The sequence below is a fragment of the Vitis vinifera genome, chromosome 10 (genome assembly GCF_030704535.1).
Source record: "Vitis vinifera cultivar Pinot Noir 40024 chromosome 10, ASM3070453v1".
Taxonomy (NCBI): Eukaryota; Viridiplantae; Streptophyta; class Magnoliopsida; order Vitales; family Vitaceae; genus Vitis; species Vitis vinifera.
Genome location: NC_081814.1, coordinates 4,626,456 through 4,643,153, shown reverse-complemented (window position 1 = coordinate 4,643,153; position 16,698 = coordinate 4,626,456). Strand labels below are relative to the sequence as shown.

Sequence of the window (16,698 nt, the reverse complement as noted above, 5' to 3'; positions counted from 1 at the left end):
AAGAGGGTGGATTGGAACCATAATCCAATTGTGTGCTTGAAGGCTTGATTTGGAAGTTTTGAATTAGTGGAACCTCAAGCTTGGGATTGAAGTTAGAGGAGAGTGGATGTAGGTCGGGTTGCACCGAACCACTATAAAATCTTGTGTTTGCATTCTCTCTTCCCTACTCTTTTACTTTATATGCAATTGTCTTTATATTGTTTTATTATATACTTGCATATATTTGTCTCTTACATTCACATAGTTTAATTTGCAAAAAGAGACTATCACCATTTTCGCCCCCCTTTTAAGGTGATTACCATAGGTTGGATTAACCTAATTTTTCTAACAAATAGCATATATAAAAAAACAATCTTTCCATAATTTATGGTTATAAATAATAATTCCATAGCTTCTAACTATGTATAATTTTATAATTTATGGTTATAAATAATAATTACATGGCTTTTGGTTATGTATAGTTTCATAACTTCTAGTTATGAATAATAAGTTTCTGGCTATATGAGTTTACCACGAGTAATAATTACCCGGCTTTTGACTATATATAATTTTAATTTGTGATAAATAGCTTCAAGTTATATGAGTTTAATATTCTTATATTCATCACGTTTGATTATGAATAATAATAATATATAGCTTTTGGTTATATAATAACACAAACTTTTTACATAGCCTTTCATTGTTCATAACTTTTGGTTATAAATAATGATAATTGCATAGCTTTTGGCTATGTATAAATATAATATTTTTCATATTGCTTCAAGAGTAAGAGTTCTAACATTTACTTTACATAACTTCAAGATATGAACAATTAAAAATTTAAGTAATTGAATAACATACGATAATGCATAATTATAATCAAAGAAAATTATATTACGACATACCTTCTTGTAATATTTGATGTAGAAGTCATGAAAAATATAGATAATGTTTCAAATTATCATTAGAGCATGTTGATAAAGTGTTATAAAATAAATGAAAAAGAATAAAAGGACAAGAGAATAATACGAGTGTTCAAAAAGAAAATTAAATGAATTTTCATTAGAGTATCCCTTTTATAGAAAGTCACAAAAAGATCATTCACAATTCATATATATAATACTATAAATTCTTATATTTTATAATAATTTTAAACATCTTGCTTTCTTACTTTCACTACCCTTCTTGTTAGCCTTCATTGTATAACCATTTCTATGTCATTTATTATTTTTAATAAATATTATATAAAATAACATTTTTATATTAATGTTTTAGGAGACAAATAAGAATTTTTATGAAATAAAAATAATATAATAATCATTTCTTGTGAGAATAATAATATTAAATTATTAATTTAAAAAAAATATTTACAAAACCTAAATTAGGAAAAAAAAAAAAGGACAAATTGTGGCCCACTTAAGCTGGTACAGCTAATTTTTTAAAATTTCTGATGATAAAAAGGATCAACTTTGTTTGAAATTTGTGGTTAGTTCACATTGATTTTCTTTGAAAGGTCAAAGTCCATCCAAGAGTCCTTAATTACGCGCACAGAACTGAACTACTTCTACTGTTCTACACAACCTGGGTCTCCAAGCCCTTCCAAAAAAATCTGGTACGACTTTAGAGTAGGGTCTTTCATTTTGTCCTTTCTGAGTTGTCCATTTTCTTGACTTTATTTTTTAGTAAATTAAAGTCTCCTCATTTGGTCCCTCAAAAATTCTGAGAGAACGGGAATCATTCCCAGACTCTAGCCGGTGGATGTTTTCTACCAGCATTCATTATTGTTGATACAGCTAATTCATGCAATTACAGATATCAGCTATAATGAATCAAATAGCCAAAGCTTTATGTTATTTATCAAAATGCCCTTAAATAGATCAATTCAAACATGACAGGAGTAATATTCAAATTAAAAGGAAAACTCGGACAATATCTAATTATTCAGCAAATAACATGATATGACATAATAATCTATTTAATAACAATAAAAAATGATTTTTTATTAAATTGATTATATTAATTGGTTTGAATTTAGCTCAATGTAATTATATTCGATCAAAATCCATGGAAAAAAAAGGTTTCAATCAAAGACTTCGGAAGACGTTGTTACCGGGGCATGCTTCACATTTTCTCTCTGTCAAACTTTGTCTCCTTTATATAAGCAAAGACTTCGGAAGACGTTGTTACCGGGGTATGCTTCACATTTTCTCTCTGACAAAATGTGAACGCCATTAATTCCTTCCTTATGACTTTGCTGATGAGAACATTATACATGAACTAGCAAGCATTTCACCGAAGTGTGAGAGTTGTTTTTGGTTACCATGAGAAGGCCAAGTGTGAGACCTGTGTCTCTCTTACTTACCTGTTTTTGGTTTGTGTTCGGCTGTTCTGCCATAGACACCATTACATCCACCCACTTCATCAAAGACCCTGAAACTATAGTCTCCAGTGGAAGGGTTTTCAAACTGGGTTTCTTTAGCCTTGATGGTTCAAGTAATCGGTATGTTGGAATCTGGTACAACACCACTTCACTGCTCACTATCATATGGGTAGCCAACAGGGACAGACCCCTCAATGATTCTTCCGGTGTTCTCACCATATCTGAAGATGGTAATATTCAAGTTTTAAATGGCCGGAAGGAGATTCTGTGGTCATCCAATGTTTCAAACCCCGCAGGAGTCAATTCAAGTGCCCAGCTTCAGGATTCTGGAAATCTTGTTCTGCGAGATAACAACGGGGTGAGCGTATGGGAGAGTTTGCAAAACCCTTCTCACTCATTTGTGCCACAGATGAAAATTAGTACTAACACACGTACGGGTGTGAGAAAAGTACTGACATCATGGAAATCTTCCTCGGATCCATCCATGGGAAGCTTCACTGCAGGAGTTGAACCTCTAAACATCCCTCAAGTTTTCATCTGGAATGGAAGTCGGCCATATTGGCGTAGTGGTCCATGGGATGGTCAGATCTTGACGGGAGTAGACGTGAAATGGATTACTCTTGATGGGCTTAATATTGTTGATGATAAAGAAGGTACCGTTTATATAACTTTTGCTTACCCGGATTCAGGTTTCTTCTATGCCTATGTCTTGACTCCTGAAGGAATACTAGTGGAAACATCCAGGGATAAAAGGAATGAGGATTGGGAAAGAGTATGGAAGACCAAGGAGAATGAGTGTGAAATTTATGGCAAGTGCGGGCCATTTGGACACTGCAACTCGAGGGACTCACCAATTTGTAGCTGTTTGAAAGGGTATGAGCCAAAGCATACACAGGAATGGAATAGAGGGAATTGGACTGGTGGATGTGTGAGGAAGACGCCATTGCAATGTGAGAGAACCAAAAATGGCAGTGAAGAGGCCAAAGTAGATGGGTTTCTCAAGTTAACAAACATGAAAGTGCCAGACTTTGCAGAGCAGTCATATGCTCTTGAAGATGATTGCAGACAGCAATGCTTGAGGAATTGTTCCTGTATAGCTTATTCATATCATACAGGCATCGGGTGTATGTGGTGGAGTGGAGATTTAATCGACATACAAAAACTGTCTAGCACAGGGGCACATCTTTTCATCCGCGTTGCACATTCAGAAATAAAACAAGGTAATATATTCTAGCTGCCTTTACCCGTCTTGCTCCCCATCTCTCCCTGTAATCCAGTCCTCACGTTTATTACATTCTAGTCTATGTTTCTTATTTACATTTTTGTAATTTTTTTTACAGCCATTTTCATTATCATAAATTTTTAAATTCTGAAGAGATGTAGAATTTGTAATCTGATATTAAAATTTGTAGTCAGTTTAATTCTTGTCTTGATTTACAGATAGAAAGAGAGGCGCGAGAGTAATTGTTATTGTTACAGTGATTATAGGGACAATTGCCATTGCCCTCTGCACTTACTTCTTAAGGAGGTGGATTGCCAAACAAAGAGGTAATCTGCTAATGTACAATAGTTTAGCGTGCTAGGATATGTTTCAAGTTATTTTCCAGAAATGACTCACAACCATGTTCTGAATCAGCAAAGAAGGGGAAAATTGAAGAGATATTATCCTTCAACAGAGGAAAATTTTCTGATCCCAGTGTCCCTGGAGACGGTGTGAATCAAGTCAAACTTGAAGAGCTGCCACTGATCGATTTTAATAAGCTTTCAACTGCAACAAACAATTTCCATGAGGCCAATAAGCTGGGACAGGGTGGTTTTGGTCCTGTATACAGAGTAATGATGCCTGTTCCTCTAGACCTTTGTGAGGTAATGTATGTGTTGAACAATGAGTTACTAATTTGCTTCTTGTTGCAGGGAAAATTGGCAGAAGGACAAGACATAGCAGTGAAAAGACTTTCAAGAGCATCTACACAAGGGCTAGAAGAGTTTATGAATGAGGTGGTGGTGATTTCTAAACTCCAACACAGGAATCTTGTTAGACTAATTGGCTGCTGCATTGAAGGAGACGAGAAGATGTTGATCTACGAGTTCATGCCGAATAAGAGCTTGGATGCTTCTCTCTTTGGTTAGATCATACAATTGCCCCCACTATTTATCATCAGTCATGACAAATTATATCCACAGAATAAAACTCTATTTTTGTACGAATTATTAATTGTCTTTAATATTTTGGTTTTTCCCTGTGGTGTCATTCATTCAGATCCTGTCAAACGGCAGTTATTAGATTGGAGGACACGGTTCAAGATTATTGAAGGAATTGGCCGAGGCCTTCTTTACCTTCACAGAGATTCTAGATTACGAATTATCCATAGAGACCTCAAGGCAGGTAATATTTTATTGGATGAAGACTTGAATCCTAAAATTTCAGATTTTGGTATGGCCAGAATATTTGGAAGCGATCAAGATCAAGCCAATACTAAAAGGGTTGTTGGAACATAGTAAGTATCTAATCCGTACCTAGTCCAATTTCCCTTAAATTAATTACCTAATTGATCTCCCATTATTTACATCTATGTCAACGACCAAATGTAGTGGCTATATGTCTCCCGAGTATGCAATGGAAGGACGATTTTCAGAAAAATCAGATGTCTTCAGCTTTGGAGTACTTTTGTTAGAGATTGTGAGTGGGAGAAAGAATAGTAGCTTTTACCATGAGGAGTATTTTACCCTTTTGGGATATGTAAGTACCATATATATTCTTCATCACCTCAATCATGTAAAACTCCATGATTGCCTTCTAGTAAATATTGTTGGACTCAAGTTTACATTTATGGTGTGAATATTTTCAGGCATGGAAACTGTGGAAGGAAGATAACATGGAAACATTAATAGATGGAAGTATATTAGAAGCATGCTTCCAAGAGGAGATATTGAGATGCATACATGTGGGACTGTTATGTGTACAGGAATTGGCTAAAGACAGGCCATCCATTTCAACTGTTGTGGGAATGATTTGTAGTGAAATCGCACATCTTCCACCCCCAAAGCAACCTGCATTTACTGAAATGCGGAGTGGCATAAATACAGAGTCCTCCTATAAGAAGTGTTCTCTAAACAAAGTCAGTATTACCATGATTGAGGGCCGCTAGCATGTCATGCTGCAATATTAATGTTTGATCATTTCTTCCTCTAGTATATTATTCAACTCAAGAACTCTAGTTGAGATTCCTAAAAATATAAACTTGCCTTTAATTATCTTATGAAGTTATTGTAATTTTTAGTAAATTAAAGCAATGCATATATATAAAGTATCTTTCTTTTGTTTTTCCTCTATAGTAAAGTTAATATTAAATGTTTTGAGTTAATTTCATTTAGGTCCTTGAGGTTTTGGCTAAATATGTATAGCCCCCATAAGTTAGAAATTTCATTAAACACCTATCTTTTTTTTTTAATTTTTAATTTTTAATTTTTAATCTTTCCTTTTCTTTCACTCAAAATATAGGAGGTGTATGATAAAATTTCAAACTTTTTTTATTTTCACTCGCCTCCCCTATAAGTTTGAAATTTCATTAATTACCTTCTCTATCAATGAAATTTCAAACCTACTAGGGAGATATATAATGAAATTCCAGACATATGAGAATTAAATATATTTAATCAAGGATTAAAGATGGGGGATTTAAACCTCAAACAAGAGGTTTACAATAACCTTACCCAACCACGGGGGCAAGTTCACCCCTTATTAATACATGCATACATCCATATGGATATATATATATAAAAGTCATCATTTAAATAATTAAATAAAAAATTTCATTTAATTGATTACAAAAATATAAAAATATTATCATAATTTTTCTTCATATTTCTTTTTAATATTAATATTAATTAAATATTTAAAAATTATACATATATCATAATTTATTTTATATCATTTAATACAATTGAATTAAATGGAACATAATTTTAATATTAAATATATTTTAAAATTAAACATATTATAATCAATCATCACAATATTATTATCAAATAATATTTAATATAATTTAATAATAAATATAAGTTTATTAAATTCATATTTTTTTATTGGTACATACGATATTATTATCAAATATAATAAATTATATTATACATATATCATTTTCTATTAAAATATCTATTATTACTTATTATATCATTTTTAAATATTTTCAAGAGTTTTAATCAATTTTCGTCATATCGATATTTTGTATCAAAATATTCATTAATATTTCTCAATATATATGTTAAAACCGATATTTTTATCCTTAATTTAGTCAAAATAGAGGTGAGTGAAATTAATCCTAAATATTGAATACTAGCTAACCTTATATGACCCATGCACAACAAGATTATAATGCAGATCTTCGGATTTTTCCACTTTTGTGCTCCTGCAATCTCACTTGCAGTCATTCAGAAATATGGTGGCAAATGGTTGTTTTCGCGTCATAGTTTGACCCATAAATCAATATTGCGTTTTAACTAGCCATTACTGGGTGGTGAGTCCTAAGTTCTAACTATTGGTTGCCCATCATTTCAAAGATGTGATTTTTCAAATGATTTGTAAAAATAAACAATCCAACATTCTATTGAAACATTTAAAGTTGATACACTATTAATTATTTAGAAATATCTAGGCTATAAGTCACTCTCATTCTTCCATTAATACGAAAATCTCAGTTGCCAAACCTTGCCATAAAATCAATTCAGTTCCATTGTCGTGAAGGAAGAAGGAGTGGCCCAATCCCATTTATGGACTAGAGTTAGTACACCACCACACCACCTTTGTAATCAAGTATTACTATTTATACATATGGTCATGCATGCATTGTTTAATTTGGTAGGGATTTAAAATATCTGAATGTATCATTGATATATCTAATATCCATGGATCTTGATATATCAATTTGTTGATTTTTTTCATATTTATATTTCAGGACATTTTACTGATATTGCACCAATTTTTTTATTATTAAATAAATTAATTCTAATTATTTCATTTTTATATTTGATTTAATTTATTATATAAAAACATAATTTTCTTAAGAGGTTTTTTTGTTTTATATAATCTATATATTTATTAAATATAAAAATATGAACATTAATTTTTTTATATATATTGTTATTTATTTGATATAATTTATAATGGATCATAATTTTAATATTAAATATATTTTAAAATTAGACATGCTATCATAATAATAATTTTTTATTTTTTATTGATATAGAGGATATTATTATGATAAATTATATGTATTAAATTTTTTTTTATCAAAAATAACTTTTAAATATTTATTTTTTACTTCTTATATAATATTTTAAAGTTTTTTTAATATTTAAAAATTTTTATAATATTTTATGAATATCGTAATTACTGATATTTTTATCAATAAAATCTTAACCATTAGTTGCATTGCAAAGATGTGACAAGAGCTAAAACAAATGATTTTTCAAATTACCTCTAAAAATAAACAATCCAACATTTTTAAGAAAGGCGTGAATGCCTTTCTTTCTTATGCAAGGAAACATTCAAGGTTGATGCACTATTAATTACATAGAAATATATAGGTTATAAGTCACTGTCATACTTTCATTAATACGAAAATCTCAATTATCAAACCTTGGTAAGTACCATAAAATCTCAATTATATAGAAATATTTAGCATGGACTAGAGTTGTACGCCACCACTCCACCTTAGTAAGTAAATACACCAGCCGGCTTTTATGCTCCCGCAACCCAGCCGGCTTTTTCCACTTTTGTGCTCCCGCAACCCAGCCGGCTTCTCGTCATCTTCATAAATATGTGAATTAAAATTAAAAATAGTCCTGGGGATTAGCTTAGTGGTGTCAGGTTTTGTTGGGTAAGGCATTAAATGCCACCTACTCCTTCCTTCCAATTTCAAAACGGGACAATTGTGATTTGCACGTATTTGGTGCCAAGAATTAAACTTTATTACATATAAATTCATCATTTAAATCTAAAACCTAAAAAAAATATAAAAATTGAGAAGAAGTATATTAATTTTTTATCTTTTTTAAAATAATTTTTATTGACTATAAAAAAAAAAAAGAGTAGAAAAATATTAATTTCTATTTTATTACTTTTGTAAACCTTACTAAAATTTAATTTAATTTAATGATTTGAAAAAAATACACCATTTTAAAATAAATAAATAAATAAATAAAATATTATTATTATTATTTAAATATCAAACATCTTGAAAAATATATATTTTTAAAATTATGTATGTAAAAAAATAACTAAAAATATGTCAAAATTATTTTTTTTTAAATGATATATTTTTAGAATAATAATAAATTTTCAGAATAATTATTAAAAAAAAATATACAACTTTATTTATAAATGGAGGGTATATTGATATTTTCATATTTTATATCACTCCCATCAATTAAGCAATTTTTATGAGCCAAATCTTAATTTTTGGGTCCAAAGTCCAAAACACAATTTTCCCTTTCAAAACTATGTCATCGAACCACCGCACTTTTTCCATTGATTATTGGTTGGTGTTGTGGTGATTTATTAAATTGTCATGTACAACTTGAACTTTGTGGTGGATGTGTTTAATAATTCTTCATTAGGAAGCTTCACTTTAAGTTTTTTATTTGATATCTCATGGGAACTCGTAAGGTTTTATTTGGTTAAAAATTCTTAATCTGGTCTCATATTAGATTTGGCACATTGATTGACTTTTTAACAAACCTAAGTTTCACTTCTACCCTCAATGATTCTTATGGGGTTGTGTGTCTTGTGACCATATCTGAAGATGATAATATTCTAGTTTTGAATGGCCAGTTGTGTCTTGTGACCATATCTAAAGATGGTAATATTCTAGTTTTTGAATGGGCAAAGAAGATTATGTGGTCAACAAGTGCTTCAAATGCTACATTAACACCTTTTAGATTTTAGAACCTTGTTATGCAAAATTGATGATCTGCATATTCTTAAAATTTCATTTGGAATGGAAATCAACCATATCGGTTTAGTTCCATGGATTGGTATTATCTTCACTAAGGAAGCTATGGATTGGTATTATCTTGATGACCTTAAAATTGTTGATAATAAAGAAAATAGGTGTAGTCATGTAGACCCCTAAATTTGTTTTTGACCCTTTTCACATGTTTACATGGTGATCATTACTTTTTAAGACGACTTATATCTCAAAATATAAATATGATCTCGTAATCACGATTTGGTACCACATAGTCCTTAGTGGGCTCCTCAACACCATGTGTTTCTTAGTGAATTTCTCAATACCATGTGCTCCTCAATGATCTTCTTAATACTTTAAGAAAACGTGATCCTCTATCATGAACAAAGTTCAAAATTTTTGGAAGTTTCAAATCAAGGATATAGAATTTTTACTCAAAACTTAGAGCTATATATGAATTCTTTTTAAAAAATTAAAATAAAAATAAAAAACTCTTTCAAGACCATCATATCCACGACCACCGCTATCTTCATTGTCATATTGTCACTCTTCTCCCCTTTCTCTTCCTTTCTCTATCTTTTTCTTCCTTGCACCTTTTCTACCATCTCTTATGTTTTGACACTATCATGCCATAGTCATTGTCGCCATGCCTCCAACCACAGCCTTATTATGTCGACACTACCTCTTGCCATCACCCTCTAACCATTTATGATGCTATCATCCTCTCCTTTCTTCACTTATTGACACTCCTCATCAATTCTGTTACCATTATTTGCCAATGTCTTGAGGATTTACAAGTGCCTAGTTATTAATCTAGGGTTTTGATTGGGAACTTTGAGTTGGTTAGGTTTTGATTTCTTTGGATTAGGGATTTTAGATTTGTATTTTGATTTGAAGTATTCCATTTCCTAATGTGTATCATAAGTGATGGACTTTGGGCTTAGTGTCACAAGATGCTTCAATGACCCTCCCCATGGCTTATATAGGAGGAGAGAAGCTTCTAGAGACCCTTGGAGACATCTACACTTAGCCACTAGTGGGAAGAGTGTGGAAGGTTCTAGAAATGCCTAGAGAAGTCCACACAACTCTACACTATGGTAGAAGGCATGAGAAGGGTCCAAAGCTTTCTAGAGAAATCTAGAAGTCTCTTGAATATTCTAGAATAGTGTAGGACATTCTAGAAGTCTCTTGAATATTCTAGAATAGTGTAGGACATTCTAGAAGACTCTTGAATATTCTAGAATAGTGTAGGACATTCTAGAATATTCATGAATTGTAAGGAACCCTCCAAGGTTCTAGAGAGTTCCATTGGTGCCTATAAATAGGTGAGGGCCTCATTTGGCCAAGGCACCAAGCAAGTGAGCATCCAAGCACTTGTAAAGGCTTTCTTGAGATAATAAAGCTTCCATTCTTTAAGGAGTTGCCTACCAAGCTTCTTAAGCTTTTGAGTTGCAAGTGTCTTAGCCTAGCAAGCTAAGCATTGGGGAGCAAGGCTGACTTAGCAAGATCAAGCGTCTTGGCTTGTCTAAGTGCCGCACGAGCTTAGTGAACGACTAAGTCCGTGACAAGTGGTATCAGAGCGTGGCTACGAAGCGGGCATAAGGGAAGCATGTCGGGCTCTAACGTGGAGGAGACTAGCGAACAAACCCGTGGGAGGGAGACCGAGCCTACTACACGGGGCAGGGGCAGAGGTAAGAAGGATACATCTCGTGATGTTGTTGCCAACATGGAGGCAAGGTTAGCCAAGGTGGAGCTAGCCATGGCAGACACCCGGGAAGGGGTGGACTTGATCGAGCAAGGCATGGAGAAGGGCTTAGAGGATCTAAGGGAGCAGATCCAAGACCTTCGCGAGGGGGTGCTGGTCTCGCAAGTTCAGCCGGTGTCACACGAGGAGTTCATGTCCTTCCAAGACAAGGTCATGAGCATGTTCGCTAGTGTGGAGTCAAGGATGGAGGCCTTGACTGCACGAGTGGAGGCCCGAGACCAAGAGATTCGACAAGAGTTGGCCATCTATAAGACCGCTGTATCAGCACGAGTCATGGCCACTCATGAGGCACCAAGGGTGGAGGTGCCCAAGCCACACACGTTCAGTGGCAAGAGGGATGCCAAGGAGCTAGATAACTTCTTGTGGCACATGGAGCGTTACTTTGAGGCAATTGCATTAACGGATGAAGCCACTAAGGTACGCACCGCGACCCTTTACCTCACTGATAATGCTACTCTATGGTGGCGTCGACGATTTGCCGACATAGAGAGAGGGACGTGCACCATAGACACATGGGATGCCTTTAAGAGAGAAATCAAGAGGCAATTCTATCCCGAAGACGTGGCTTACCTAGCAAGGAAGAGTTTGAAGCGTCTCAAGCACACGGGCTCGATCCGTGAGTATGTCAAAGAATTCTCTACTCTTATGCTTGAGATACCTAACATGGCTGAGGAGGAGCTACTGTTCAACTTCATGGACAACTTGCAAAGCTGGGCCGAGCAAGAGTTGAGGAGACGTGGTGTCCAAGACCTAGCCACGGCCATGGCAGTAGCCGAGTCCTTAGTAGATTATAGAAGGGGAGACTCCTCCAAGCCCAAGCCACCATCCAAGGGTAACCAGGCCAAAGGTGGGGGAGACAAGAGGTCGCAAGGCCATACCTCTAAGGAAGGATCAAGCAAAGGCCCTAGTGGCAAGGATGGCAAAGGCAAGGACAAGCGAAAGGAGTTCACGCCCAGGACCAATTGCTTCCTGTGCGATGGTCCGCACTGGGCACGGGACTGCCCTAAGAGGAAGGCCTTAAATGCTATGATCGAGGAAAAGGAGCAAGAAGGCGATGCTAAGATGGGATCGTTGCAGCTCTTAAATGCCCTTAAGGCCAAGCCGATGCCTAAGACGCCTCAAAGCAAAGGGCTGATGTATGTGGAGGCCCTTGTGAATGGGAAGGCCACCAAGGCCCTGGTGGACACAGGTGCCACTCACAACTTTGTCTCGGAGGATGAGGCAAGAAGGTTGGAGCTCCAAGCATCCAAGGAAGGAGGATGGCTCAAGGCAGTCAATTCAGCCGCCAAGCCATCACATGGAGTAGCTCGCGGGGTGACTATGCACATCGGCTCGTGGGAAGGAAGGGTCGACTTCACAGTGGCACCCATGGATGACTTCAAGATGGTGCTAGGAATGGACTTCCTACAGAAGGTCAAGGCCGTGCCACTACCTTTCCTACGCTCAATGGCTATCCTAGAGGAGGAGAAGCCATGCATGGTCCCTACGGTCAATGAAGGTACGCTCAAGACCCCTATGTTATCCGCTATGCAAGTAAAGAAGGGGTTAAAGAGGGAAGAGGTGACCTACCTCGCCACCCTAAAGGAAGAAAAGGATGATGGGTCGGGAGAACCCATGCCTAGAGAAATCGAGGGGGTCCTTGATGAGTTCAAGGACGTTATGCCGCCCGAGTTGCCCAAGAGACTTCCTCCTAGGAGAGAGGAAGATCACAAGATTGAGCTGGAGCCGGGAGCCAAGCCCCCTGCTATGGGGCCATATAGGATGGCACCACCCGAGTTGGAGGAGCTAAGGAGACAACTCAAGGAGTTGCTAGATGCGGGGTTCATCCAACCATCCAAGGCTCCTTATGGCGCGCCGGTTCTATTTCAGAAAAAACATGATGGGTCCCTACGAATGTGCATAGATTACCGGGCACTCAACAAGGTGACGGTGAAGAACAAGTATCCCATCCCGCTCATTGCTGACTTGTTCGATCAACTTGGAAGGGCAAGGTACTTCACGAAGCTGGACTTAAGGTCAGGCTACTACCAAGTCAGGATTGCGGAGGGAGATGAGCCGAAGACTACATGTGTGACCAGGTATGGCTCATATGAGTTCTTAGTAATGCCTTTCGGACTCACCAATGCCCCAGCAACGTTTTGCACCCTCATGAACAAGATCTTCCACCCATACTTGGACAAGTTCGTGGTGGTGTACTTGGATGACATAGTCATCTATAGTAACACTCTAAAGGAGCACGTAGAGCACTTGAGGAAGGTCTTTAAGATCTTGAGGCAGAACGAGCTATACGTGAAGAAGGAGAAGTGTTCGTTTGCTAAGGAGGAAGTGAGTTTCCTTGGGCATCGCATCAGAGATGGCAAGCTGATGATGGATGATAGCAAGGTGAAGGCCATCCAAGAATGGGATCCACCAACCAAGGTACCTCAACTCAGATCTTTCCTTGGTTTAGTTAATTACTATCGGCGGTTCATAAAGGGTTATTCGGCAAGGGCCGCTCCACTCACTGATCTTCTGAAGAAGAATAAGGCATGGGAATGGGATGAAAGGTGCCAACAAGCCTTTGAGGACCTGAAGAAGGCTGTGACTGAGGAGCTAGTGTTGGCACTACCCGACCACACCAAGGTCTTTGAGGTACACACAGATGCCTCAGACTTCGCTATTGGGGGAGTCCTTATGCAAGAAAGACACCCAATTGCATTTGAGAGTCGCAAGCTAAACGACGCAGAGAGGCGTTACACGGTGCAAGAAAAGGAGATGACCGCTATCGTTCACTGCTTGCGCACCTGGAGGCACTATTTGCTAGGGTCTCACTTCATAGTGAAGACCGACAATGTGGCCACTAGCTACTTCCAGACACAGAAGAAGCTGAGTCCTAAACAAGCTAGGTGGCAAGACTTCCTGGCCGAGTTCGACTATACGCTGGAGTATAAGCCGGGAAGTGCTAATCATGTGGCCGACGCCCTAAGCCGCAAAGCCGAGCTAGCGTCTATGACGAGTCAGCCCCAAGGAGACATAATAGATCTTCTAAGGGAAGGACTGAAACATGATCCAGTGTCTAAGAGCCTCATCGCCCTGGCTCATGAAGGGAAGACCAAGCGGTTTTGGGTGGAGGACGACTTACTCTACACCAAAGGGAGACGACTCTACGTGCCCAAGTGGGGGAACATAAGGCGGAACCTGATTAAGGAGTGCCATGACACCAAGTGGGCAGGGCACCCTGGGCAACGACGCACTAGGGCACTACTCGAGTCGGCTTACTATTGGCCTCAGATACGGGACGAGGTTGAGGCCTATGTGAGGACTTGTCTTGTGTGCCAACAAGACAAGGTGGAACAACGACAACCTAGAGGCCTGTTAGAGCCACTACCTGTAGCAGAACGCCCATGGGACAGCGTCACCATGGACTTCATCATCGGGCTACCTAAGTCAGAGGACAACGGCTCTATCATAGTGGTGGTGGATAGGTTCTCTAAGTATGCAACCTTCATAGCAGCCCCGACTGACTGCACTGCGGAAGAGACGGCAAGGCTATTCCTAAAGCACGTAGTTAAGTATTGGGGGTTGCCGAAGTTCATCATCAGTGATCGCGATCCGCGTTTCACTGGGAAGTTTTGGACGGAGCTCTTCAAGCTTATGGGTTCGAAGCTTCACTTCTCCACAAGTTTTCACCCACAGACGGATGGGCAGACCGAGAGGGTGAACGCTTTATTGGAGCTGTACTTGAGGCACTTCGTGAGTGCCAACCAGAAGGATTGGGCTAAGTTGCTAGACATAGCCCAGTTCTCATACAACCTACAAAGGAGTGAGGCGACCAATAAGAGTCCGTTTGAGCTAGCTACAGGACAGCAACCGTTAACTCCTCACACTTTAACGATTGGCTATGCGGGGAGAAGTCCAACAGCTTTCAAGTTCGCGAAGGGGTGGCATGAGCAAGCTGACATAGCACGCTCGTACTTGGACAAGGCCGCTAAGAAAATGAAGAAGTGGGCTGACAAGAAGCGACGTCACACGGAGTACAAGGTCGGAGACATGGTGCTTGTCAAGCTCCTTCCTCAACAATTCAAATCCCTAAGGCCAGTGCATAAGGGCCTTGTGAGGAGGTATGAAGGACCCTTCCCTATACTTGGAAAGGTCGGCAAGGTGTCCTACAAAGTGGAGTTACCGCCAAGGTTAAAGATTCACCCTGTCTTCCACGTGAGTTACTTGAAACCATATCACGAAAACAAGGATGATCCAAGCCGAGGGCTTTCTAAGAGGGCACCTACAGCGGTTGTGACCTCCTATGACAAGGAGGTGGAACACATCATTGCAGACCGAATCATCAGAAGGCGTGGTGTGCCTCCTGCTACGGAGTACTTAGTGAAATGGAAGGGACTACCAGAAAGCGAGGCTAGTTGGGAGTCAGCAAATGCACTATGGCAGTTCCAGGAACAGGTTGAGCGGTTCCGGGCAGAAGACACGACGAGGACGTCTGCGGCTTAGGTGGGGGAGAGTGTCACAAGATGCTTCAATGACCCTCCCCATGGCTTATATAGGAGGAGAGAAGCTTCTAGAGACCCTTGGAGACATCTACACTTAGCCACTAGTGGGAAGAGTGTGGAAGGTTCTAGAAATGCCTAGAGAAGTCCACACAACTCTACACTATGGTAGAAGGCATGAGAAGGGTCCAAAGCTTTCTAGAGAAATCTAGAAGTCTCTTGAATATTCTAGAATAGTGTAGGACATTCTAGAAGTCTCTTGAATATTCTAGAATAGTGTAGGACATTCTAGAAGACTCTTGAATATTCTAGAATAGTGTAGGACATTCTAGAATATTCATGAATTGTAAGGAACCCTCCAAGGTTCTAGAGAGTTCCATTGGTGCCTATAAATAGGTGAGGGCCTCATTTGGCCAAGGCACCAAGCAAGTGAGCATCCAAGCACTTGTAAAGGCTTTCTTGAGATAATAAAGCTTCCATTCTTTAAGGAGTTGCCTACCAAGCTTCTTAAGCTTTTGAGTTGCAAGTGTCTTAGCCTAGCAAGCTAAGCATTGGGGAGCAAGGCTGACTTAGCAAGATCAAGCGTCTTGGCTTGTCTAAGTGCCGCACGAGCTTAGTGAACGACTAAGTCCGTGACATTAGTCTTTTAATTTGCTTGATTTGAGTTTGAATTTTTTATTTGGGCTTACTATTGGATTTTGGTTTTGGGAATAACTATTTTGGGCCTACTTTGGATTTGAGCCTGTTTTTGGGTTTGTATATTGTTTTGAATTTTGTGTCTGTGACATTTAATTCAATAGGCTTGTTTATGAGCTTAGCTCAATTTAACTACTGAATTTTAAATTGAGCTTGGGTCTTGGTTATTTCTTTTGGATTATGAGTCTTGGTTATTTTAATTGGATCTTGGGTCTTGGTAATTTGATCCTGTGCTTTAGTAGTTTGATTTGATTTTGGGCTTTGATTATTGATTTGGGCCCCATTGACATAGGTTTGGGTTTGGATTTTAAATATGGTCTTTGTGCTTGGCCTATTGATTTAAGTTTTAATTTTTGCTTTGGGTTGGACACTAAATTCATTTGGGCTTAAAGTTTGTATATACTTGAGCTCAGTTTTTTTATTTTATCCTGA

The 16,698-nt window shown here is 37.7% G+C and overlaps 1 protein-coding gene across 1 annotated transcript; it reads left to right on the top strand.

Moving 5' to 3' along the window:
• The first annotated feature begins 2,172 nt into the window (after nt 1-2,172).
• On the top strand, nt 2,173-5,683 carry LOC100852997 (G-type lectin S-receptor-like serine/threonine-protein kinase At1g11330). The gene is made up of 7 exons (XM_010648574.3): nt 2,173-3,579; nt 3,800-3,907; nt 3,996-4,192; nt 4,274-4,484; nt 4,620-4,857; nt 4,952-5,099; nt 5,209-5,683. The coding sequence occupies exons 1-7, from the start codon at nt 2,301-2,303 to the stop codon at nt 5,506-5,508; spliced, it is 2,481 nt and encodes an 826-aa protein (XP_010646876.1). The 5' UTR covers nt 2,173-2,300; the 3' UTR covers nt 5,509-5,683.
• Nucleotides 5,684-16,698: the final 11,015 nt, after the last annotated feature.

Excerpts from the sequence above, each read along its gene's own strand:
- LOC100852997 (XM_010648574.3), top strand. The coding sequence starts at position 2,301 with ATGAGAAGGCCAAGTGTGAGACCTGTGTCTCTCTTACTTACCTGTTTT. Across the intron at positions 4,193-4,273 it reads GTTTTGGTCCTGTATACAGA|GGAAAATTGGCAGAAGGACA; the intron begins GTAATGATGCCT and ends TTCTTGTTGCAG. Across the intron at positions 4,485-4,619 it reads CTTGGATGCTTCTCTCTTTG|ATCCTGTCAAACGGCAGTTA; the intron begins GTTAGATCATAC and ends TCATTCATTCAG.